Source organism: Canis aureus, chromosome 6, assembly GCF_053574225.1.
Source record: "Canis aureus isolate CA01 chromosome 6, VMU_Caureus_v.1.0, whole genome shotgun sequence".
Taxonomy (NCBI): Eukaryota; Metazoa; Chordata; class Mammalia; order Carnivora; family Canidae; genus Canis; species Canis aureus.
Window position 1 is genome coordinate 63119427 of NC_135616.1, and position 25978 is coordinate 63145404.

At 38.0% G+C, this 25978-nt stretch overlaps 1 protein-coding gene across 7 annotated transcripts in view; it reads left to right on the forward strand.

Moving 5' to 3' along the window:
• The first annotated feature begins 642 nt into the window (after positions 1-642).
• EDEM3 (ER degradation enhancing alpha-mannosidase like protein 3) overlaps positions 643-25978 on the forward strand; it is a 72372-nt gene continuing 47036 nt past the window's right edge. For 2 of the 7 annotated variants that reach the window (XM_077901952.1, XM_077901953.1), the window contains exons 1-4: positions 643-1025; positions 5671-5716; positions 21869-21969; positions 22488-22527. In XM_077901952.1, coding sequence (XP_077758078.1) covers positions 865-1025; positions 5671-5716; positions 21869-21969; positions 22488-22527 — 348 coding nt within the window. In that variant the 5' untranslated portion in view covers positions 643-864. The remainder of the gene's footprint in view (positions 1026-5670; positions 5717-21868; positions 21970-22487; positions 22528-25978) is intronic. The other 5 variants (XM_077901948.1, XM_077901954.1, XM_077901950.1 and 2 more) reach the window with 3 other exon arrangements.

Below are 25978 nucleotides of genomic sequence, written 5' to 3' on the forward strand. Positions count from 1 at the left end.
AACTCTCAGCACATTGCGTCAAAGGTCAAAGGCATTTTTGCCGTTACCGTTTTTTTTTGCAATCTCCCCGAGGGTAGAAAACTATCCCAACGCTAGTCCCTAAGGCGTGTGGCACGGAGCTGGGGACGTGCGAGCCCTCGGAGAAGCGTCGGGGCGGGAAGAGGGACGCACAGCTGTTGACAGGCTCCCCGGGACGCTGCAGCTGACAGCCCGGGAGGAAGGACCTGCTGCAAGGCGCCGCCGCGGGAAGCGGGATCCCAGGCACCGCCCCGGCCCCTCGGAGGACCACACGTCCCAGGGTGCAGCGCGCCCCCCCCCCCCCCCCCCCGGGTGGAAATTCAGCCCGGCGGGGTCGGCTTGCCCGCCCGCCCGCCGGGGCGGAGGGGGGGCGGGTAGCAGTGCACGCTGGGACTTGTAGTCTTCGGGTCGCAAGCTCGCGGGTCGGAGGAGGGCCGAAGCCGGAGGCCCCGCCCCAGTCCCGCCTTTTGTCCACGTCTCCCTTCTCCCCGCCAATGCCCTCTCCTTCCCCCGGAGCCTGCTCCTCTCCCGTCACGTCCCCATTGGTCTGGAGCCTCCGGGCCTCGGGCCCTACCCGGAAGTAGCGTTGGGGGAGGCGGTTTCCTAGACTACGACACCGGAAAGCTGGGGGAGGTGCTCCGGGCCGCCGAGGGCGGAGGGCGGTGGCAGCGCTGGCGCTGGGGACCGAGGGCTCGGTGGTTTCGGGAAGCAGATCGGCGACGGCTGCCGCTCGCGTAGCTCCGCATCCCGCCCTCGGCACGGCTCGCAGCCCCCTTGCCACCGGCGTCCGGCGATGTGTCCCCCCGGCCGGGCGTAGCCGCTGCGCGTGCGCGCAACCGCGGGGCCATGAGCGAAGCCGGCGGCGGCCGGGGCTGTGGGTCCTCGGTCCCCCAGCGAGCGCCATGGAGCCTGGTGGCGGCGGCGGCCGCGCTCTGCCTGGTGGCGGCCACGTCCGTGTGGACGGCGGGGGCCGCGCCCATGAGTAGGGAGGAGAGACAGAAGCTTGGGTAAGGGTGCCGGGCGGCCGGGCGGCCGGGGGTGGGTGTCCTCAGGAGGCGGACGGCGGGCGAGGTGCCTGTCAGCGCGACCCGGGCGCGCGGCGGCTCCCGTGCCCCGGCGATTGGACCCTGGCGGGGGGGGGCGGGGGGCCGGGGCCGCGGGGCCACCTCGAGGGGCCGCGGGGATGTCCCTGGGCCGCCGGCGACGTGTGCCTGCTGCCGGGGGCCGTCCGCCGCGGGTCCGCGCAGCTGCCGCGTCAGTGGCCCGCCAGGGGGGCTCCGGCCCGTGCGGCTCCGTGCCGGGGTCCCGCGCCCGCCTTCAGCCGGAGACTCGGCCCGGGTTCTCGCGCAGGCGAGCTCCCCGCCGGGCAGGCGTCGCCGAGATCTCGCCGCAGTTGAGGAAATGCGCTTTACACCTGTTACGGGAAAAGGGGGCGTTCGTTGGAATTGGAACTTTACACATTTGCCGGGTCTCTGCGGTGCTTTCTCTGCACCGCAGGTTCTGCCAGAGCGGTAGTTAAAGGTATTATTCAGACGCCTCAGCGGAGCGCACCTGCTTACTCCAAGTAGGTTTCTCGCTTTCGGAAGTGGTCATGAAATTACCAGTTATATATGTTTACAGCGCTGAAGCGGGAGTTCCGTATCCCTGATACACGCTGGGGTCCCACAAACCAGAAAATAAGCCCAAGACGTAGTAAGAAAATGAGCAAAGAGCGTGAAGAGTTAATTCGCACAAGAGGAAATGCAAATGGTCAATAAACATGAAAAGTTACTCAACCTCTTAAGTGTAAGGGATGTAGATTAAAACAATGAGATCGCTGTTTTTTTTTTTTTTTTTTTTTTTTTTTTTGCCATCAGATGAGTAAATACAGGGGTGCCTGGCTAGTTCAGTAGAGCCTGTGGCTCTTGGTCTCCAGGTTGTAATTTTGAGCCGCATGTTGGGTGTAGAAATAACTTAGAAAAATTAAATCTTAAAAAAAAAAAAAAAGATTAGTAAGTACAAAACAGAGTACTGACTAGTTGAACTGTGAGAAGAGACTTGGTGGGAGTGTAAATTGCTGCCACTTACAGTATCCCCTAAAATTTAAATTGTATGTACTCTTTGATTCATTAACCCCATCTCAGGGAACCAATCCTACAGAAATAAAAGCGCTATTGATGTAGAGATAGATGTACAAAGATGTACGTTTTGAAAGAATGGAACTGTTCTTTGGAGCATCTGTATTATGGAATAACATTCAAACATTAGGGAGGATGTAGATAACTGGAAGGACATCCAGGATATATTTCTAAGACAAAAAAAAAAAAATTCGAGTTGTAGAATAGTATGTATAGTGCCATCCCATGTTCTTCTAAAAGCAGAAAAGAAATTGTCTAAGCTTAGAAAAACATGGAAAGATGATTACCCCCTGGGGTTAAGATGGAAGTGAGATGGGACCATCAGGTTTTGTTTTATGTACTTACTTATTGTTTAAATCACTGCAAGAGTATTGTGTTTTTCAAATAAGGTAACGATAAAAGATGCCTGATGGAAAAAAATCAGCTACCAAAGCAAAATTATCAGTAAACTCTTAAGTATCTTACAGTTTTCTTTCTTTATGAATTTAATGTGTCCTTGATAACTGTTTTAATAAATGCCCTGCTCTGTGCCAGACACTTTACATATGTTACCTCTGTAATCCTCCCTGTTAATGAGATGGAAGTGATCCCCATTGTGCAGGTGGAGAAATTGAGACTCAAGGTCAACTTGTTCAAACTCAGAGCTAGTAAATGGTGGTACCAGTATTCAAAACCTAGGTCTGTATGGACTGCCGAGCAGAAGTTCTCTCCACTGTGTTGCACTTCTTAAAACTCCAAAGAGAAGCTTCAAGTCTGTAAAGGAAAGAAAGTATGGTGACTACCACTCCCCTTTCTTTTTTTTTTAATTAGACATTTTTATTTGAAGAAAAGTCATTCGTCATTTTTGACCAAAATTAATTTTTAACTGGAAAAGTTCAACCAAAGTGTCTTGAAATTTCAGCTCAAATTTTGAGAGGAAGAGTCTGGAACTATAAACCACAAACACACAATTGTTTTACTGCTTTCCCCTTTGGAAATTTTCAGGAAACTGAACTTTGATTCATTAGGTTTACCTGTACATTTTTTTAAAAAGCCCAAATAATGATTTATGATAAAATGCCTAAAATACCTCATCCCCTTTTCCTATTCCCTCCCCGCCCCCCATACCAAACAGATGATAAAGACTGGAATTATCACAAGTTGTAAGCAGTTACTCAATTGCTTGCAGTTTGTAGTTTATGGAATTTTTTACTTGTTCATATGTAGACTTACCCTTCCTGGAATACATTGTGTTTTGCTTTTGTGGCTTAAATGTTACAGCAGTTGTTAATGTTATCTTTTCATAAAAAAAAAGAAGTATAAAAAAAAAAAAGGAAGTATAAAGCAATCCAATTTCTGTAGCACATTGACAGGCAATGTGGTTTTAGAAAAAGCTGACTTACAAAAATTATTTTTAATCAAAAAGGCAATTTTTGAACTATGGATCTGAGTTCCAATACATTTTTTTAAAATATTTTATTTATTTATTTATTTATTTATGACAGACACAGAGAGACAGAGAGAGAGAGAGAGAGAGAGAGAGAGAGGCAGAGACACAGGCAGAGGGAGAAGCAGGCTCCATGCAGGGAGCCCGATGTGGGACTCAATTCCAGGTCTCCAGGATCATAACCCGGGCTGAAGGCGGCGCCAAACCTCTGGGCCATTGGGGCTGCCCCCAATACATTTTTATTCACTTGTTGAATAGCTATAAAACCATCATAAAGACATTTTTTTTTTCTGTTTAATAGAGTAAGGTGCCATTCTGTATTTAAATACTACTTTGTGAGGACTTACATGTTTAAGTAGGAGAGAGAGTACTCAACTGGATATTAACTATCTCCACTTTGAAGTATGTGTTGTGAAATTTGATGATCATGTGATACAAAAATGTAAGGATTGGAAAGTCATGTGTCCTCATATGCAATTGTGATTTATTCTTAATCCTGAAAATTGAATGCTTACAAAATTTGGGTTAACAAGTTAAAGCTTTTGTTGTCTGTAACGCACATATCTAGGCACTGCCATTACCAGCTAAAGGAATTTCTATTTCTTGGCAATAATCTTGTATTGATTACATATCCGTGAAAGGAAAAGAATAATTTCCATATTTCATTTGTTGATAATGGTTTAAAAGAAAATTTAAACATTGTTTTTGATTGTTCATTAGCTAATTTGAGAGATCTTTATCATCTGCAATATAATACATATGTAGAAAAATTCTTTAAGATACTCCATAGTTTTCTGAGATAACCTGTCCATTTTCTATCATATATGCACACACATAAGAATTAAGGTTTTTAGCATAACGATAAATCTCTTTTTTTAAAGATTGAGTTTTAAAATGATTATTCATAAAAATAAAATAAAATGATTATTCATAAAAAGTTTGTCAAGATTTCATTTCTTCAGTTTATAAGTTTGAATGTACTTGATTTTGCTGGTCTTTATAGCCAGGGTCTGGAAATTAGTTCTTTTTCCGTTTGGTAGCTTTATTATTACCGGTATTTCATCATCTATGATTACAGTTTTTAAAATGACAATTGCAGTATGACAGGAAGTAAAATAAAATTATACCAACCATTTTCTCTAACACTTTCTTCAATTCTTGCTATTAGTGACCAGAACTTTGGGAACAATAGTAAGTGTTAATAGAAGACTATTGAACTATTTTTCCCTTGCTAATTATTCAGATATTTGGTTTTGTCTAACCATAACATTAACTTTGTAGTTTTTTGTGTAGTCCTCAAACCCCCAAACTTGAGAGTGTTTAACTGAAAGACCAATTTGTTGGTCCAGAAAGTACAGATTTTGACTTGGAAAGTCTGGTGTGGGGATCAGAAATCTCCATTTTAAACAGTCATCTTGGGTATTTTAAGAAACAGAGATAGGCAAAACACACAAATCTCTTTTTGAGGTTATTTTCCTCATTTTAGAGATGAGTATTATTTATTTGACTTTTGATGTTTTTTTAAAGGAGAAAAGAGTACATCATAACATCATAAAATTTTATCTTTTGAAAGTGTGAGCAAATATATATCAATAGATATGTATTAAACTAGGCATTAGTGATTTTATTTAAAATAAAAGGTAGAAGCTTTCCTTACATACCCACCCTTCTATAGAATATATATATATATATATATATAGTGTAAGCAATAAACAATAACAGTAATTATTACTTCTTTTGGGAGTCTCCAGGTATAGTCTTCCTTTTAAGACAGATATGTTAAATAATTTTGTTAAAAGGTAATTATTTTTCAGCATACGATTTCCTTCTCTCTGCATGGTGTGCATCATTTGTCAGTTTTCTTGGGCAGCATAAGGTGAATTTTACATAAATTGCTAGGAAGAGTAAAAATTTGGCCCAGCTCTATATGATTCATGAAAGCTTGTCTACTAACACTTGTGTATTTCTTGACTCTGTTTATGTCTTTTTCTAACTAATTTTTTCTTTTTTTTAAATTGCTATAAGTTTATGAAGGAGCATTAACTTTTTTAGAAAAACAATAAATAGAATGTACTTAACTTTTTTCCATTTCTGCTCTTTTAAAATTAGGAATCAAGTACTGGAAATGTTTGATCATGCTTATGGTAACTATATGGTAAGTAGAAGACTTATCTTCACATACCCTTTATGTGAGTGGATTATTACATAAGCACAGTCAGCTGCAGATTCTGAAACCTGAATTAATAGCACTTTTTTTTTAAAGGAAGTTTTTGAGAAAACAGTACAAGTGTAAACAGAGAGTTCCTTGTAATTGATTCTTAGAGGAGTTTATTGGATAGCTGAGAAATTGAATTAGATTATGAAACTTTGTATTTAAGTAGTTTCCTTTGATGCTATCAGCAATGTGAGTGGCTTTTATGGCTAGATATAATGGATGTACATGAATAAGATGTTGTCTCCAGCCTTCGGGGAAATTATTCTCTTAATTAAAAAAACTGTTTACAATATTGTTTTATATATTCTATGAAGAAAACCGTTCCTTCAAAGAGACAAAATATGACCTAGTTTCTGTCCAAGTTATGTCCTCATAGTGGGCTTTGATTTGAATATATTCTGCTTTCTAGATACACAATCTGTATTGTTTTAAAATGTCTTGGTGTTCACTTGGAATGAAATAGCAGCTTCGGTTTTGCAACATGAAAAAGTTATGGGGGGAAAAAACGTTAGGGAGATCTCTTGCTCATCAGCAAACATACTTAATGCTGCTGAACTTAAAAATGGTAAATTTCTATTACATGTTTTTTTACCAGTTAGAAATTTTGTCCCCCCATAGTACAGGGAGCCACTTGGGGGATGCTAAGGCTGGGAAGTTGTAGCTGCCTCCGATTTCTCTCTGCCTCATGCCCCTTAATAAAATGATCTTAGACTCCAGGAAAGAAATGTTTAGTTTCTGAAAAGATGAACTGGCAGGCAAATTTTAGAGTTCAAAGAAAATTTTCTGTTTAAATTTATGTACTTTTGAAAAGAGTAATCAAATTATTCTGAGAATTCTTATGAATTTTAAAATGTTTTTACATTTTTTACATTTTAAAATATGTCAGATTTTCTTTTATGATGAAAGCCTATAAAATATAGTTGGAAAATTGTGTCAGAGAACCTACTTTGATTCTGCTTTAAGTATATTTCAACTGGTTCTGTGAATCCATTTTTCATTATATATTACACAAATATCTTCATATATTAACATCATTATAAACATCTAAGTACATACACACTTTGTATTTTGTATTTTTTAAAAGATTTTTAGTATATGTGCTGCTGAAGGGAGCACTGTTTTTTTTTAAGATTTTTAAAAAATTTATTTATTTGACACAGAACAGAGCAAATGAGAGAGAACACCAGTCAGGAGGGAGGGGTAAAGGGAGAGGGAGAAGTAGACTCCCCTCTGAGCAGGGAGCCCAACGATGTGGGACTCCATCCCAGGATCCAGAGATCGTGACCTGAGCTGTAGGCAGACACTTAACCTGCTGAGCCACCCAGGTTTCCCACGTTTTTGTATTGTTTAAACATGTTTTATATTTAATAATTTTTGTTTTTTATATTTTGTATTTCTATGAATCTCTATTGAGTTCTTAAATGTTTTTAGAAAATAATGGTAATGAAGTTTGGGGTGTTTTGAAAACAGTTTTAAATTCATTTTTTTATTGAAAACAGTTTTAATTCATATTGAAGACAGTTTTAAATTCATTTCTAAGGACCTTGACCATTCCCTTACTAGTTCTTTGAAAATTATTTATCTCTATTTAGTTAATTCCATTTGGGCCAAGCATAATTGAGCAAATCTAGGCTAATAATTTTGAGGTGGCCAAGTAGATCTATTCTATACCCTCAAGCCTTAGTCATCTCGTAAATACACACTTTTGTTTCCAAAGTTGAATAAAAGGGTATATAACTGGATCAGTTCAGTATATTTCACTGTGAATACGATCCTCTCTTGTAAAGCACAGTATCTTTAATATCTTGTCTCTTTTTTGGTAAACAGTGGAGAGTTCTATCAATACACTTTTTCCTATTATGCACTTAGTAAATGGATTTATGACAGAGCAGGTGCTGAGAAAAATTCTCAGAGGACTTCCTAGTCCGGTTCCTATTTATTGGACCCTAATTGGGAAACTTTTTTCATACTTAACCTACCTATAAGACCGAAAGGAGAAGGATTTCAGCCTCAGAGACTGGGAACTCCTGGAATTAAAGCTCCCCTATATTTTCCCAATGGATTTACACCCATTTGCAATCCACTGGTAGACGTTCACCTGTTTTACAGTGCAAGTGACGCTTGCACTGTACTTGTGCTATGCTCAGTTTATGTGAAGATTATAACCCAAAATTTAGTCTAGAATTCTCACTTCCCTTTTTTAAGTTCTGAACTAACCTGAAACAGTTCTAAAATATTAAGAAGAGACCAGGTGCTCTGTATTTGTTACTTGAAGTTAGTTCAAAATTTTTTCCAGTTACTATACTCAGAAACTATATTAGATTGCCATACAGCAAAAGTGTTGTATAGGTTTTGGAATTAGATGGGTTTGGGTTTAAATTCTGTTTGAATTTGTTTATTTTAATAGCTTGGACCCTAAATAGATCATTTAACCCCTCTGAGCACTATCTTCTTAATTTGTTTATTTAATAGCTTACCTAAATAGGTCATTTAACCCTTCGAAGCATTATCTTCTTATGTAAAATGGGCATAATTGCAAAGGATTATTGTAGTCTATAAGATTGTTGAGAACAGGGATCATCTTATTTAATTTTTAATAAATTTGTCCTTTATATGTCTTGTGCCTGAAATCATGCTGTACACAAATGCTTATTAAATTTTTTTAAAGAGGGGCACCTGGGTGGCTTAGTTGGTTAAGTGTCTCTTGATTTCAGCTCAGGTCATGATCTCAGAGCTGTGAGATCAAGCCTTTCATGAAGCTCTGTGTTGAGCTTGGGGCCTGCTTAAGGTTCTCTCTCTCTTCTTCCTCTCCCCCTCCCCCTGCTTGTGTGCTCTCTGTTTCTGTTTCTCAAAATAAATAAAATTAAAAAAATATATATATATTTTTAAGACTCATAGAGACACAGAGAGAGAGAGAGAGGTGGAGACACAGGCAGAGGGAGAAGCAGGCTCCATGCAGGGAGCCTGATGTGGGACTCGATCCGGGGTCTCCAGGATCACGCTCTGGACTGAAGGTGGCGCTAAACCGCTGAGCCATCCGGGCTGCCCTAAAATATATTTTTTATAAGAACTGAGTTGAATTCTTGTGAAGATGTAATCAAATAGTGGGGTTATTTTGCATTTATTATATCTTTGCCTCTTAAATTCAAAGAAACTATTTAACAAACTTCATTAAGGATACAAGTTTATGGTGAATTTTGAGATCTGTAAATCAGCTGCTTTTGTTGTAGTTGGTTGCCTTTGGCTGCCTACTATGCTGAAATGTAAAATACCTTGCATATGGTGGGCTTTTAATAAATGTTGAAAACTTTTCATTTCTCACTAGTCCTTCTTAATATTACTCTCCATTCTAGTGTAGATTTAGAGCAATTCCTTTTTTATTTTTTTAAGATTTTATTTATTTATTCATGAGAGATACAAAGATAGAGGCAGAGACATAGGGAGAGGGAGAAGCAGGCTCCCCGCAGGGAGCCCGATGTGGGACTCGATATGGGGACTCGATCTCTGAACTCCAGGATCACACCCTGAGCCAAAAGCACAGCTCAACCGCTGAGCCATCCAGGCATCCCCATTTAGAGCGATTCCTTTTGACTTCCTTGGTTCCTTGGAAAACAATGGTATTTTCCAAAGATGACAATATAATATTAAAAGCAAGCAAGAAGTCTGGAAATCGAACAAAACACCCTGAGGCAGCTGTGCCACCTATCAGGCTGAGTTGTAAAGAGAAAGTCACCTAATCTCCCTGAGCCTGTTTCCTCATCTCTCTAAATTGATTTGCCAGCCTCACACTGGTGTTATAAGGATTAAACAAGTTAATATAATTCAAGTGTGTGGAACTAGTGTCCAGCAAATAGGAAGTACTGTATGAGTTTACTGTTACTATCACTACTACCATCATTATTCATTCTCTGCCTGAGATTGAAATTGCCCTCCTAAACTTCATCTAGGCTTTAGCTCAGAATTTGTTCCCCGGATTTATGTAGAACTTCTTCAAAACACATTCTTTTCTGTTCTAGGCATGTACCCTTTGAGGTTTTTTGTTTTTGTTTTTGTTTTTTTTGATTCTCCAAGTTCTGTAAATGGTGGGCGCTACAACACTGCCATCCTTTGTTCTATCCAGGAATTTTCTGATTTTATCAGTTATTGGCTTAAATATTAACATTATAACAACTATGTTTGACAAATCTCTAGCCTTGATCAGACTGCAGTTTATCCACAGTAAATTGCACAGATGGCTTTCTTTTTCCCTCAAATAACGTGAAATTTGATGTTTGTTTTGGCAGTTCTTGTGTGGCCTTACTTAACCTCAGACCCGTAGCCACTTTAGCACTTCTGTTTGTATGTTTTTAGTGTTTGTGCTGAGGTTAGTTTGCAAATTAATTTAGATAACAAAATGACATGTATTTAGGCCACCAAATGCAGAACCATTTAGGTTAGGATCTGCGCTCTCTAACCTGATATTTGTCTCCCAGTGTTTTTCCTGTTACTGTAAGCAACTCAAACTATTATAAGCAAAAGCTGTTCTTTGGTAGAGCCCTAAACATCACAAATAAACTTTAAAGAAGTTGGTAAGCACAGTTTCTTTACCTAGTAGAGGTATACCTAATAACCACTTTTAAGCTTGATTTTGTGAGAGCACAGCTCAGGGAGATAGCAGATTAGTCTCTACCATTCAAACCAAGGGAACTTTTAAAATCCAAATTCCTTATAGATTTCTAGATTTATGTAAGTTTTCTTAGAATTAATTTTTCCCCATAACATTACTTTCTTTGAACATTTATTGTGGTAAAAAATATATAATAAATTTTACCATTTTTAAGTGAACATTTCTGTGGCATTAAGTATATTCACCATGTTGTGTAACCATCACCATCCATCTCCAGAACCTTTTTGTATTCCCCATTTGAAACTCTGTACCTAATGTTTTCTTTTTGATTGTTCATCAGAAACAGTAATTCTGTAAAATAAAGTACTTAACAAGTGGTATTAATGACTGGGAGGAGGGAAGTTGCAATGTATATGTGTCTTTTCTTGTGTGGATGAGTGTGGGACTACCTTTCATTAACCAGTGTTCCTTGGCCTGTACTTTCAGAGCATCCTAAAACTCTGCCAAAATGACATAAATTCTGTATAGTGTCCTCTTGTAATATTTTATCATACTTTGATACATTATATAGGATTTTAACTCAGAATGAAATTTTTCTGTTTAATCAGGTATAGCTTATAGGCAAAAATTTTTTTAAAAATATTTTATTTATTTATTCATAAAAGATACAGAGAGAGACAGGCTCCATACAGGGAGCCTGATATGGGACTTGATCCTGGGACTCCAGGATCATGCTCTGGGGCTGAAGGCAGCCGCTCAACCATTGAGCCACCCAGGCGTCCCTAGGCAAAAATGTTTTTAATTCTAAGTGCGTGATTCTGAGTTTTGACAGTTGTTTAATTTGTTTAACTACTGCCATAGTCCTGACATACATTTCCATCAAAATGCTTCCTCATGCTCCTTAACAATCAGCTCTTTTTCTGAAACTACCTGTGACCCCTGGCAACCAATCAAGTAGTGATCTGCTTTTAGCACTATAGTTTTCTTACTAGGATTTCATATTAAATGGCATTATACAATATGTAGTCTTCCGATTCAGATTCTTTTGTTTAACATGATGGTTTTGAGAAGTTAGCCATATTGTTGGATACATCGTAGTTCCTATTTATTTCTTAGTAGTATTCAGTTTATTTGGTAGAACACAATTATTTTATCCATTTACCAGTTGATAAGTATTTGGCTTGTTTTTGGTCTTTGGCTATTTAATAAAAAAGACTGCTGTGAAAATTTGCTGTGAATGCAAATTTTTATGTGGACGTATATTTTCATGTATTTCCCAAGTAGGAATGGGATTGTTGTTATATATGGGAAGGATAAATTTAATTAACTTCATAAGAAACTGCAAAACTTCCCTAAAGTGTATGTAACATTTTATATTCCCCACCAGCAATGTTTAAGAGTTACAATTACTCTATGTCTTCTCCAGTACTTGGTATTTTTGTTCTTTTATATTTTAGCCATTATAATGAATATGTAGTGGTATTTTCTTGTGACTTTAATTTGACTTTTCCCAATAACCAGTGATGTTGAAAATCTTTCTTTGTGCTTAGTGTATCTTTTTTTAGTGAAGCCTGCTCATATCTCTTGTCTATTTTAAAATCAGGTCATTTGTTCTGTTATTGCTGAGTCATAAGAATTTTATATTTTGGATATTAGTCCTTTATCACATAAATCACATATCACAGATATTTTCTCCCCATCTGTGCTTTGTTTGTATTTATTTATTTATTTATTTATTTATGAGAGAGAGAGAGAGAGAGAGGCAGAGTCACAGGCAGAGGGAGAAGCAGGCTCCATGCAGAGAGTCCGATGTGGGACTCGATCCCGGGTCTCCAGGATCATGCCCTAAAGGCAGGCACCAAACCGCTGAGCCACCCAGGGATCCCCTGTGCTTTGCCTTTATGTCTTTTGAAGGACAAATGTTTTAAATTGTGACAGATCCAATTTATCCTTTCTTTTTTTTTTTTTTATGATTCCTATCTTTTATGTATGAAAAATATTTCCCTAGCCCAGGTCACAAATATTTTCTTCTAAGTGTTATATAATTTTAGCCTATTCGTTTAGATCTAGCACTCATTTTGAGTTAGTGTTTGTATACAGAATGAGGTAAAGGTTATTTGTTTATTCTATGTGGATATCCAGTTGTTGCAGTCTTATTTGTTGAGAAGAATATCCTTTTACCACTGAATTAAAATTAACCATCTATACATGGGTCTGTTTCTAGACTATATTTTTCCCCCACTGCTCTGAATATATCTATACATATAGTAATACATTGTCTTAAGTGTGGTATTAAGTTGTGAAATCAGGCAGTGTAAGTCTTCCAGCTTTGTTCTTTTTCAAAATTTTTTGGATATTCTAGGTTCCTTTGCATTTCTTTTTTAAAGATTTTATTTATTAGAGAGTGCATAGAGCAGGGGATAGGTGCGGAGGGAGAGGGAGAAGCGGACTCCCCACTGAGCAGGGAGCCTGATATGGGGCTCCATCCCAGGAGCCTGAGATCATGACCTGAGCCAGAGCCACCCAGGTGCCCCAGTTCTTTGCATTTCTGTGTAAATCTTAGAATCATGTTTTCAGTTTCCATAAAAATGCTTGTTGAGCTACTGATTTGGATCATGTTGAATCTAGGACTGAATTTGGGGAGATTGATTTAATAATATTGAATCTTCCAGTCCATGAATGTGGAATCTCTATTTATTTTGGTCTTATTTAATGTCAACAATTTTTTGTAGTTTTTAGTATACAGGTGTACATCTTTTGTTAAATTTATTTGTATATATTTCATATTTTAACGTTTTTGTAAGTTGTAGTTTTCCAGGTTTCAATTTGTCCAGTTGTCCATTGATGTTATACAGAAATACAATAACTTTTTATCTCTTGATCTTTATATCCTACAACCTTTCTAAACTCAATTGTTATTGTTAGTAGCTTTTTTATGGATTCTTTAGGATTTTCCACACTGTTAATCAAGTCATCAAGAAAGAGACTGTTCGTTCTTTCTTTGTAATCTATATGCCTTTTATTTCTTACTATCATTACAGTGGCTACAACTTCTAGTATTATGTTGAAAAGAAGTTGTGAGGTCCTACCCTTGTTACCTAATCTTAGGTAGAAAGTTGTTAGCCTTCACTGTTATGTATAATTTTATTTTTTAAAAGATTTTATATATTTACTCAGAGAGAGAGAGAGAGAGGCAGAGACACAGGCAGGAGGAGAAGCAGGCTCCACGCAGGGAGTCCGATGTGGGACTCGATCCCGGGTCTCCAGGATCACGCCCTGGGCCGAAGGCAGGTGCCCAAACACTGAGTCACCCGGGCGTCCCTGTTGTGTATAATTTTAGCTGTTGGTTTTTCATAGATGCCTTATACTGGGGTTGAGTACATTTCTTCTTATTTCTGGATTACTGAGAGTTTTCATCATTACAGAGGTATCAAATTTTGTCAAATGCTTTTTCAAAACTTTTTGTTTGTTTATTTATTCAAAGATTTTATTTATTTATTCATGAGAGATATATAGAGAGAGGCAGAGACAGAGGCAGAGGGAGAAGCAGACTCCAAGTAGGGAGCCCGACGTGGGACTTGATCCCAGGTCTCCAGGACCACACCCTGCGCCAAAGGCAGCGCTAAACCACTGAGCCACCACCCCCAGGCTGCCCTCAAAATCTTTTAATATATTCTTCCTAAAAAATCCGTTAGTAGCAGGACTTTATTTCATGATAACATTATTTATCATGTATTTAGTTCATATAACAAGTTTATTATTATTATTATTATTTAAGATCTATTTATTCATGGGAAACACAGAGAGACAGAGGCAGAGCATAGGTAGAGGGAGAAGCAGGCTCCATGCAGGGAGCCTGATGTGGGACTCGATGCTGGGACTCCAGGATCACGCCCGGAGCCAAAGGCAGACCCTCAACCGTTGAGCCACCCAGGTGTGTCTCATAAGTTTATTATTGATCAAAACCAAATTGAATAATTTATTGGAAACTTTTTTCTTATTTAATTTTGAGTATAAACTTTATGCTAGCATAGTGATTAAACCTTACAAGGCAACTGCAATTTTATTACTTGTTTCTCCTCAATGCTGAGAAACATTTCATAAGGTATGCTATGTAAAATGACAATAAATATTCAGTGTAGCAAGTGGGTCTAATAGTTTAATAGTTTGGATAAATGAAATCCTAAACACCTGAAAAATGGTTTAATAAGTGAATATAGTGAACAAAAGGGAATAGGAAAATTTAGGATGGAAGAAAATTGATAAATTATATAGTTCAATCAGTAATTAGCACACATGATCAGTATGTGGTAGATGACTTATTAAATATCATTTAGTGGGGTTTTTTTTTGGAAGGAGTATCTTCTCTGCCTCTAGAAGGAAAGTATTTAATAAGAAGGATATGGAATACAAATGTATATAACTTGGGGCACCTGGGTGGCTCAGTGGTTGAGTGTCTGCCTTCAGCTCAGGTCATGATCCCGGGGTCCTGGGATCATGTCCTGCATTGGGCTTCCCGTGTAGAAGCCTGCTTCTCCCTCTGCCTGTGTCTCTGCCCCTCTGTGTCTCTCATGTATAAATAGATAAAATCTTAAAAAAAAATAATAAAAATTAAAATGTATATAACTTTGGAAATTAAATAGATTTGGTATTTTCAGTAACTCACCTTTATAAATGATACCTTCATTGTTTTTAGGAAAATAATGTCTCTTCCCTTCGCCTCATTTTTGGAATTGATTTTACTAAAAAATAATTTTTTTAAAGATTTATTTATTCATGAGAGGCACAGAGAGAGACAGAGACCTAGACAGAGAGGAGAAGCAGGCTTCCCAGGGGAGCCTGATGCAGGACTCCCTCCCAGGACGCCGGGATCATGCCCTGAGCTAAAGGCAGACATTGAACCACCGAGCCACCTAGGCATCCCAAAAAGTAAATTTTTGATGCTGCTTTGACTTGAGTATTTTAGAGCAGAGTTATATCACCTCGGTGCTCTCATAAATTTAAAATCTGTTGTGGAGTCTGTTCTGTTTTGTTTTATGCATTTGCTCGTACTTTTAGCTAGGCACATGTTCTACTTAATTAGTATAGGATTCTTTTTATCAGCTGAGTTTTACTTCTGAGTGATAATTATTAAATGTGTTTTGTGGTTCTGAGTCATAGCAATATGAATTACTTATCCCTTTTTCTGGCAGTACATTGTGAAGGGAAACTATTACTGTACCTCCAGCAGATAGGATATTTGAAGTGTAATGTGGCTGTTTATTTGCCAGGTAGGCATTGCTCCGGATTTATGCAAACCAACTGTAGTTCACTTTGTGGTTAACCGAAAGAAAAGGCTGTGGTTTTGTTTTTATCCTTAATCTTGAAATAGGGCATGAAGTGTTTTTACACCTGGTTCAAAGCTCCCTTATTTAATTATTCTGTTTGTAATTGTTACTAGTGTTTTTCTTATCTAAATCAGCCTAGGATTTGAGTTTCATGTTTAGTTTCAGACATAGGTGATTGTGCATTAATGTATGTTTTTGCAAGGTAGAAATTTAGTATAAAGCATTTAAGCCGTGGGGGTAGAGATAGTAAGGAACTCTTTATAATCAAATTAACATTTAAACGATCTCTTACAAAGTTTCAAAATACATCAGCAAGTTGAAAAAATATCACTTTTTTTTTAGTTCCGCATGTTGTTTAGATGTGTTAACTTTGAAACTTAAGCAATAAAAAATAGTATCCATTTTGGGAAATCACAGTTCTATTGGAATTAACATGGAAAAAGAAGTTAGGAACTTAACATGTTAAAAGACATGTAAAAATTATTAGGACTTTATGCTAAAAATTGTATGTAATATTAAAATCACAATATGTTCAATTCAGAATTTAGTAGCTGCATGTGGATTCTAATTATAGTGCAAACAGTTGTCTGGAATCCTTTCCTCAGGAAATGAATCATTATGGAGCACTGAACTTTTTTAAATATCTAAAGGGTTGCAGTCTTCAGTGCTTTTTGTATTTTTAAGCCTACTTTATTATTATTATTATTTTTGTCTTTCCTTTTCTGTTTGACCATGTGTTTAGTGTTCCTGTTCTCTATTCTATTTTTGTGCTGTTAATGTACTGTGGGTTTGAAGTATAGATAGTTGAGTTTAGTGAGAGGCAGTAGGATAGAGCTGGGCATGGAATTGGGAGAATTTCTCCTGATCTTCCAGAATTAATAGTCATAGAAGCATACAGATATAGGAGGTGCAAGTCATTCAAGGTACGAAGGATCAGACTAGTCTTAGAAACTTTGTCATAGTCATACTCAATGAAGGCAAGAAAGTTGTAGAACAGTATCCTCAAATTTCTGAAGAAAAGAAAATACATCTCAAACATTTTATAAACATTCATTTTATTTTTCAAGTGCAAGACAAGAGACATCCTAACCCAGGGATACCAGAGAATTAACAATAATGATGACACACTTTTAAAACCAACCAGCCGGGCAGCCCAGGTGGCTCAGCGGTTTAGCGCCGCCCTTGGCCTAGGGCGTGATCCTGGAGACCCAGGATTGAGTCCCACGTTGGGCTCCCTGCATGGAGCCTGCTCCTCCCTCTGCCTGTGTCTCTGCCTCTCTCTGTGTCTCTCATGAATACATGAATGAAATCTTTAAAAATAAATAAATGAATAAATAAATAAAACCAACAACAAAAACATACCTGTGGACAAGTCTAGGCAACCAACAGCTGAATCAAAATAAAAAATCAGAAATGGAGAAGCCCTAGAAAAATGGTGTGTATCGACTCTACTTAAATAAAATTCTAATGCTAGCAACTGTGGGAATTAGGGTTCCAGACCAGAACACAAATGTTACAGACCTTTGAAAATCTTGTCAGAACATTAAAAATTTCCTTTCTGATGGTTATAAATGTACAGAGATTTTAAGATAGCAAAACTAATATTTAAATTTTAGGGACTTTGAAAATTAAAGTGTTACTTCTTTGCAAATATCACTGGGAAGATCGAATAGTCTTGCCTCGCTTGCCTTCGTCTCAGCTGTATAACCTAACAGCACACATCTTTTCTATGCATCTGTGAGTTTGCCCTACTCCTTTCAAAATTTAGATTATCTGAAAACAAATTCACCCTTTTCCCTCTGTATCCTGAAATACCTCTGGGAATTCCTTTAATGGGAACTGTTTTGCAGGTATTGTTTCCTTTGTGACATCTTCACCCTTTATGTCGCAACCACTTTCTTCATCTGTGTAGATAATTAGGCCTTCCCTCAGTTCCTATAGCTGCGTCTCTGCAGTCTCTTGAGTGTCAGTGTTCTCAGCATTTCACGGCCAGCTGTTCTATACGCTATGTTCAGTTTGAATTGCACTTGCAGTGTCCTCATTTTTCATTTCTTCACTGAACTTTCATCCTTGTTGGCTAATTTCCTTTTTTGATTATCCATTCTTGTAAATTGTCGCACTGTCATGTGTGATTATCACTGGCTGACAAGGGGATAACTACGTGCTTGCTGTGTATGAACTAACAACTAGACACATGGTGATCAAATCACAGACTTTGAAAGAAGTGATGTGATTGATTACTGATCACGATGAGCATTTGTTATTTACATAGTGACTTGTGGATTAAAGAACTGGCACTGAAGTTTTGTATTTTATGCCCTTACTTGCAGTCAATATACAGTGGTAACTAAAATTTGAATCATGTTGCTGAGGGTTTATTTAACTAGATTGTAGAAACCTGTATACAGCGAAGCCATGTGGAGTGAAGACTGCCTATAATAACATCATTGCCAAAAATCCTAAGTTGAATGGAGAACAGTGTGAGTGTATTAATCTTATTATTCTTGACAAGAAGTTAGTAAATACTGGCTGAAGTTGCAATATATAAGCACAGTGTTTCTAATCTCTAGATGTTTCTCATCATCCTATCATTAATTTTAGAGAAGTCTTTTAGGGACTCTCTCCCCTAGTGAAGAAAGTATAATGTTCAGCAGATCTTTTTTGTTTCTGTCCTTTTCTGTTAAAACCTATAACCAGAAGGTTCCAGTCTAGTTTCACTTAACCTATTTCTCTGTCTTATGGCCATGTGTGCAAGGCCAGTAGCATCAACTCTCATACCCTTTGGGCATTAACATAATTCCCCTGAAGCCTGTCTTTATTTCTAATGTCCATGTCGTGGTCACCGCAGCTTCATCTTTTGTACTCCATTAATTTACTTTTGGTACTTGAGAATTTTTTCTTGTTGTTAAGCTCAGATATGTATTTAAAATAATTTAACACTGATACAGCATTTCTGTGTGTTTGTAATGAACAGGAGGGAAGATTTTTGCATGTGCTTCATCATCATCTAGATTAGAAATAACTCTGTCATGGTCATTCTTTAAAAAAAAATTCCAGGGGCACCTGGGTTGCTCAGTTAGGCATCTGACTCTTGGTTTCACTCAGGTCATGATCTCAGAGCCCTGAGATCAAGCCCTGCATCGAGCCTGGCATAGGGCTTCATAATCAGCAGGAAGTCAACTTCTCCTTTGTCTCTCCCCCTCCCTGCACTCACTAACACACATATGTATATTCACGTGTGCATGATTGCAGTCTCTCTAAAATAAATCTTTAAAAAATTCTACCCAAAATAATATCCCAAACTATAAAATTCCTATTAATAACTATTAAGAGGAGTACCTGGATGGCTTATTGGTTGAGTGTCTACCTTTGGCTCAGGTTGTAATCCTGGGGTGCCGGGATTGAGTCCCCATATCAGGCTCCCCTCAGGGAGCCTGCTTCTCCCTCCTCCTATGTCTCTGCCTCTCTCTGTGTGTCTCTCATGAATAAAATCTTAAAAAAAAATAACTATTAAGAATGTGTGAGACCTGGCGATCCCTGGGTGGCTCAGCGATTTAGCACCTGCCTTCGGCCCAGGGTGTGATTCTGGGGTCCCGGGATCAGGTTCCGCGTTGGGCTCCTTGCATGGGGCCTGCTTCTCCTTCTGCCTGTGTCTCTGCCTCTTGCTCTCGCTCTCTCTCAGGGATAAATAAGTAAAATCTTAAAAAAAAAAAAAAAGAAATGTGTGAGATCTTCTATAGAAGGAAACCAAATTATAAAAGAAGATATGAATTAATGTAGTGATACATATAGTACATTCCTGAATGGGAAGACTCAATTGGTAATAAAGTCAATTCTCCCCAAATTAGGCTCTTCCAATTAAAATTTAAATGGAATTTTAAAGAAAATCTAAAGTTATCCAGAGGGGTAAATTTGAAAAAGTAGTTAAGAGAATTTTGAAGAAAAATAATGGGGGAGTGAGTTGCTATACTAAGTAGCAAGGTATGGTGCAAAGATGGAATAATTAAGATAATGGTTTGGAGCAGGAAATAGGTCTGTAGGGCAGTAGGATTAGGAAAGAGGCCTGTCAGGCAAATTGGTCTGTAAAACAAAATTGAGACTATAGAAATGTGTAGACAATTTTGAACTAATGAAGCTGTATTTCAAGCAATTAGGAAGAGGATGGGTTGTTTTAAAAGTGGCATTTAGAAAATTGGCTATTTTGGGGGGCAAACATAGTTATGTTTTATTTTACATCATAAAGAAAATTAAATTCCAGATGGAGTAAATCTCTAGACATAAAAAAAATGAGCATTGTTTTCAGAGGCTCAAATAGCCTTTTTAACCATGCTCGAAATCTAGAAACCTTAAAGGAAGAGAGTGATAGAGTTAACTACATATCTAGAGCTTATAGTAAGAAGCACCAAAACAAAAGACAGGAGAAATAGGGCAGCCTGGGTGGCTCAGCAGTTTAGCGCCACCTTCAGCCCAGGGCGTGATCCTGGAGATCTGGGATCGAGTCCCACGTCGGGCTCCCTGCATGGAGCCTGCTTCTCCCTCTGCCTGTGTCTCTGCCTCTCTCTCTCTCTCTCTGTGTCTCTCATGAATAAATAAATAAAATCTTTAAAAAACAAAAAAGACAGGAGAAATATGTTTACTATATATAACAATGTATAGAGAGTGTGTTGGCCAATAAGACAACCAGTAGAAGATGGACAAAACATAAACAGACATTTCAAAAAAAAAAGCAATAACTAATACGAAAATGTTTATCCTCATTAGTAATAATACTTGAGATATCATTTTTTGTTTCGAAGATGGGCAAAATATAGATCATTGGTCGTCCCCTATGTTAGAGGATTGTAAGGATGTAAATTAGTGTCTTCATGGGCAGCCCCGGTGGCACAGCGGTTTGGCGCCACCTGCAGCCCAGGGCGTGATCTTGGGGACCCTGGATCGAGTCCCATGTTGGGCTCCTTGCATGGAGCCTGCTTCTCCCCCTGCCTGTGTCTCTGCCCCCCCCCCCGTATCTCTATGAATAATAATAAAAAAATTAGTGTCTTCAGTCTGATAGTTATCAGAAATTAAATATCCATATCTTTGACCCCTTGGGTCTATCTCTAGGGAGTCAATCTATAGAAATACAAGCATATGTGCAAAAGATGTATGTATATAGATGTTTATTATAGCATTGTTTATATAGTGAAAAATTGAGTTCAATCTACATGTTCCTCAGTAGAGGAATGAATGAATAAATTTTAGTGTATCCATACTTTGGAATACTGTGAGGAGGTACCATGAAGGATAATAGGCTCTAGAGTCAGATTGCCAGGCTTAAATTCTGGATTCATTATCTGCTAGTTGTATAGTAACTAGACTGACTGAACTTCTTTGGGCCTCAATTTTCTCATCTGTAAAATAGGGATAATTGAATCTGTTTCAGAGATGTGATAATTAAATGAACTAAACTGTACAGAACAGTGCTTAAACTGTACTCAGTAATATTAGCTGCTATTAAACGATCACTTTGTAGTTAAATACATTTATAAAATTCTAGCATGGAAAAACTCCACTGTGGTTTAAGTAAACAGATTTTAGAGCAGTGTGTGCATATGGCATGAGCACTTGTTTGTAAATAAAATGTAAATTATATATGTGCATGTATTTTAATGTATGTGGATAAATTTGGAAGCATAAATGCCAGTCATAACAGTAGTTACCTTTGGGGAGTGAGATTTAGTAGAGTGGAAGCAGATTATCAGAATTTTTTTTATAATAATATGTGAGATAGTATAACATTGTGCAATTTATTTTTTTAAGATTTTATTTATTCATGAGAGAGACAGAGAGTGGCAGAGACATAGGCAGAGGGAGAAGCAGGCTCCTTACAGGGAGCCCGATGTGGGACTCAATCCCTGGATTCAGGATCATGCCCTGAGCCGAAGGCAGATGCTCAACCACTGAGCCACCCAGGAGTCCCAGATTATCAGATTTTTAAAGAAATATATTTTAGTATTGATTTTTTTCTTAAGCATGTATTACATTTATAACTAATTTTTTTTAAAAAAGATCCTAGATACTGTAAAAACTTCTTTCATTTAACTGTAAGAAGGTTGTATCTTCTAAGGATGTTTGCTTTCTCTTATTTTCCTCAGTGACTCACTAAAATTTTCCTTGCAGGAACATGCTTACCCAGCTGATGAACTCATGCCTTTAACCTGTAGAGGTCGTGTTAGAGGCCAGGAGCCAAGTCGGGGTGATGTTGATGATGCCTTGGGAAAGTGAGTATTATCAACACAGTGGATGGCGTGGCATCTCAGGGTTCCCAGGTTTTAGACTTTCTAGATGCAGCTTACAGTTGTATTTCTGGGAATTGGTTAAATTTCAAGACTGCTTTAAGTATTAACATTAAACTCTTTTATTTCCTTTTGTTATCTTTTATAAAAAATCATTTACCGGTTTGATCAGTGAAATATAAGATGAATATAACTTTTTAAATGTATATAAAGTCATTGACACATTATATAAAGTGTGGGTGGTTTAATATTTTTATTTGATTTTAGAAGTTAATATTTCTATTCATTTTGAAGATATGTAGATGCACAGAATATTAAACGTAATATTAAGCCTTTTCAGGGGCCTTCGGTGCTTTATAGGTTACATTGTACTATAGATGCATGGAAGTACTAGCTAATAGAAACTACCAGTCAATAAGGCATAGATACATCTGCTTATGGATATAAATCATGGATAAAATATTCAGAATTCTAATGGTTTGTATCTTATACTTCTTTCTTAGATTTTCCCTGACACTGATTGATTCTTTGGATACTCTTGTGGTAGGTTTGATTCTTCTTGAATTTACTTATTTTATAAACTTCATAATTTGCATAATCAAATATGAATATAGTCATTACACAGTAAGTCAGAAGCAGAGGTTTTCAGTATATAATATCTTCTGAGGGTAGCCCCAGTGACGCAGCGGTTTGGCGCCGCCTGCAGCCCAGGGCGTGATCCTGGAGACCCTGAATCGAGTCCCACGTCAGGCTCTCTGTATGATGCCTGCTTCTCCCTCTGCCTGTCTCTGCCTCTCTCTCTGTCTCTATGAATAAATAAATAAAATCTTTAAAAAAAATAAAAAAATAATATCTTATGAGCTTTGCTTCTAAATAGATCTTTCACACTGTTGATTATGTCACCTATCAGGTGAAAGTATATAGAAATCATGGAGATACTGAAATAATTTGTAGGTGTGTTAGCTAATGTGATGGCACATCAGGAAGTTTGTTTCCCTGTTATACAAAGAGATTGAAGCCATTGGAAGAAATTAATTCTAGAAAATACCACTGATGTTCTTGTTCCAGAATGGCATGCCATAATGATACTTAAATTGTTAAATTAGGATTCTTCTGTTACGGTCATTAAAAAATTAATTTTTTCCCAGCAGTGATTTTTAGTCCCAAGTGCTCCCTTCTTAGCAATCATTTTTTACCTCATTGGAATACAAAATCATTCCAATTCTGGCTGGGGATGGTTTATGATGGCAGAGGGGAAGGATTGACCTACAGATGTCTTGATTTCTAGATATAGCATCTTTCTAACTTTCTACTTTGAGACCACTTACAATATAGAGTAGGCTTGCAGGCAGCCTGGGTGGCTCAGCGGTTTAGCGCTGCATTCAGCCCAGGACGTGATCCCGGGGACTTGGGATCGAGTCTCACATCAGGCTCCCTGCATGGAGCCTGCTTCTCCCTCTGCCTGTGTCTCCCTCTCTCTGTCTCTCATGAATAAATAAATAAAATCTTTTTTTTTTAAGATTTTATTTATTCATGAGAGACACACACAGAGAGAGGCAGAGACACAGGCAGAGGGAGAAGCCGGCACAGGCAGAGGGAGAAGCAGGCTCCATGCAGGGAGCCAGACATGGGACTCCATCCTGGGTCTCCAGGATCACCCCCTGGGCTGCCCTTTTTTTTTTTTTTTTTTTTTTTAAGATTTTATTTAATAAATAAAATCTTTAAAAAGAAAAAAAAGTAGGCCTGCTTCAGGATTTTCCTGAAGACCTAATTCTCAACTTTGAGTATATATATTAAGGACTGATTAATGTTTAAAAAACAAAACAAAAATCTTTTTCAAAACTAAGCTTTTCTTCCCAATATTGTTTCTACATCCCCCCCCCCCCGAACATTTTCTTTTTCCTTTCCTTTCCTGTTCCCTTCGCCTCCCTTTCACATCCATTTTCTCCCTCCTTCCTTCTATACCAGCACCTTAGGAGGATTGCCTATGATGTTTTTAAAAATACCCCCTCTCCCAAGTTACTCTTGATTTAATTATTCTGGAGTGGGGCTGGGCATTATTATTTATGCCTCTAAAGCATCTCTTTGTTTATAAAATGCAGCCTCGGTTGACAAGACCTTTTTGTTTTGGAGACTTTGGTTATTTATAACTTTTTTTTTTTTTTAAGATTTATTTATTTATTTATGATAGAGAGAGAAAGAGAGAGAGAGGCAGAGACACAGGAGGAGGGAGAAGCAGGCTCCATGCCGGGAGCCCGACGTGGGACTCGATCCCGGGACTCCAGGATCCCGCCCTGGGCCAAAGGCAGGCGCTAAACCGCTGAGCCACCCAGGAATCCCCTGTTTGTAACTTTTTAAAGCTGGGTCAGAGTTTCAAAAGTTGTGACTTTATTTTTCAGAGATTAAAGGAATTTGTGACTATATTACCATGACTATGAGAATGAGATAATATATATATGCCCTATTTTTGGTTTCGTGGTCCTCGGTGTTCTGCTATAATAGGGCTTCCTCTGCATATTATAAAAGACAAAGGTATCCTGGGAGGTACAAATTTCCACCCTAGGATAAGCTATGTGGTGTTATTTGTTTGTAACTGTAGCTGGGTTATACTTGTCAGGTCTACCTTGACATGGGGAGTAATTAAAGAGCAGTAGCTATGTGTTAGGAAAGACCACAGGTGAACTTAAGTTTGTTCTTCATTTTGTCAGCTTTGCTTTATCCTTCCATATAGAAAATTCCCTGTCATCTCTCTGTAAGCCCTTAGTTGATTTTCTTGAACATGGATCTCAGATACCATATGCTTTAAAAAATCTTATCAGAAATGAAGGGATAAAGGTGGTTTCAGGCTACATAATTTTCCTAATTTAGAAATCTGTTGGCTTCTAATTGAGTAGCCATTAATTATTACAAAAATTCTATCTTTCATGTTATACCAGTTGTATACTTTGACACTGATCTGCAAAATACGATCCCAGGGCAACAGCAGCAGCAGCGACACCTGACATCTTGTTAGAAATGCAAAATTCTAGCACTTCATCCCAGACATACTAAATCAAAAAGTCTGGGAGTGAGGCCCAGCAGTCTGTTTTTAAACAAGCTTCCAGATGATTATGATGTATACTAAGTTTGAGAAATACTGTATAATGATGCAGTGCTTTTAAAACTTCAATGTACTATAAGTACCCAGGGATCTTGCTTTAATATACAGATTCTGATCCAATAGACTGAAGAAGGTAGGGTTCAAGAATCTGTGTTTCTAATAAGCTGCCACTTGGTGGTGCTGCTATTGCTGGTTAGCAGACCATACTCTTCGTAATGTGTGGTAGAAACTTGAGTTCTGGCTCCTTGTGGCAGGTAGTAATAAGTGATCTGATAAACTGGTATGTGTGATTTTGGCCAAATTAAATAACTTTTAAATAAATTAATTAAATAAATGATTTAATTTTAAATAACTTTTCTGGGCTCCTGTTTTCACCTCAGAAGGGCTAGACTAGGTATCTAAGTTTCCTGTTAACTATGAGGTACTACTTCTTATTAATCTTTGGTTCAGATTCAGATAAGTAATTCCTATTTGTTGAATTTATCCTCAAGAGTTAAGAAAGGCTGATAAAGCCTTACATCTAAAAAAAAAAAGATACTTTATAAACTCCTTAAATTTTAAATTTAAATTTAATTTAAATTTAATTCCTCTTTTCAAGTAGGAATAACCTAAGTAACTTCTTACATGTCATCATAGCTTTGAAACATAAACATTCATTTTGAATTTTTATTACTATTTTAAAATTTTTGTTTTAATCTAAACAGAAGAATTAGTTTAGAAAAATTTTTTCCCACATTTATTATTTATTTATTTAAAAAAGATTTTATTATTTGAGAGAGCAAAGAGCACAAGCAGGAAGTACAGGGAGAGAAGGGCAGAGGGAGAGGCAGACTCCCCATTGAGCAGGGAGCCCCGTGCAGGGCTTGATCCCAGGACCCTAGGATCATGACCCCC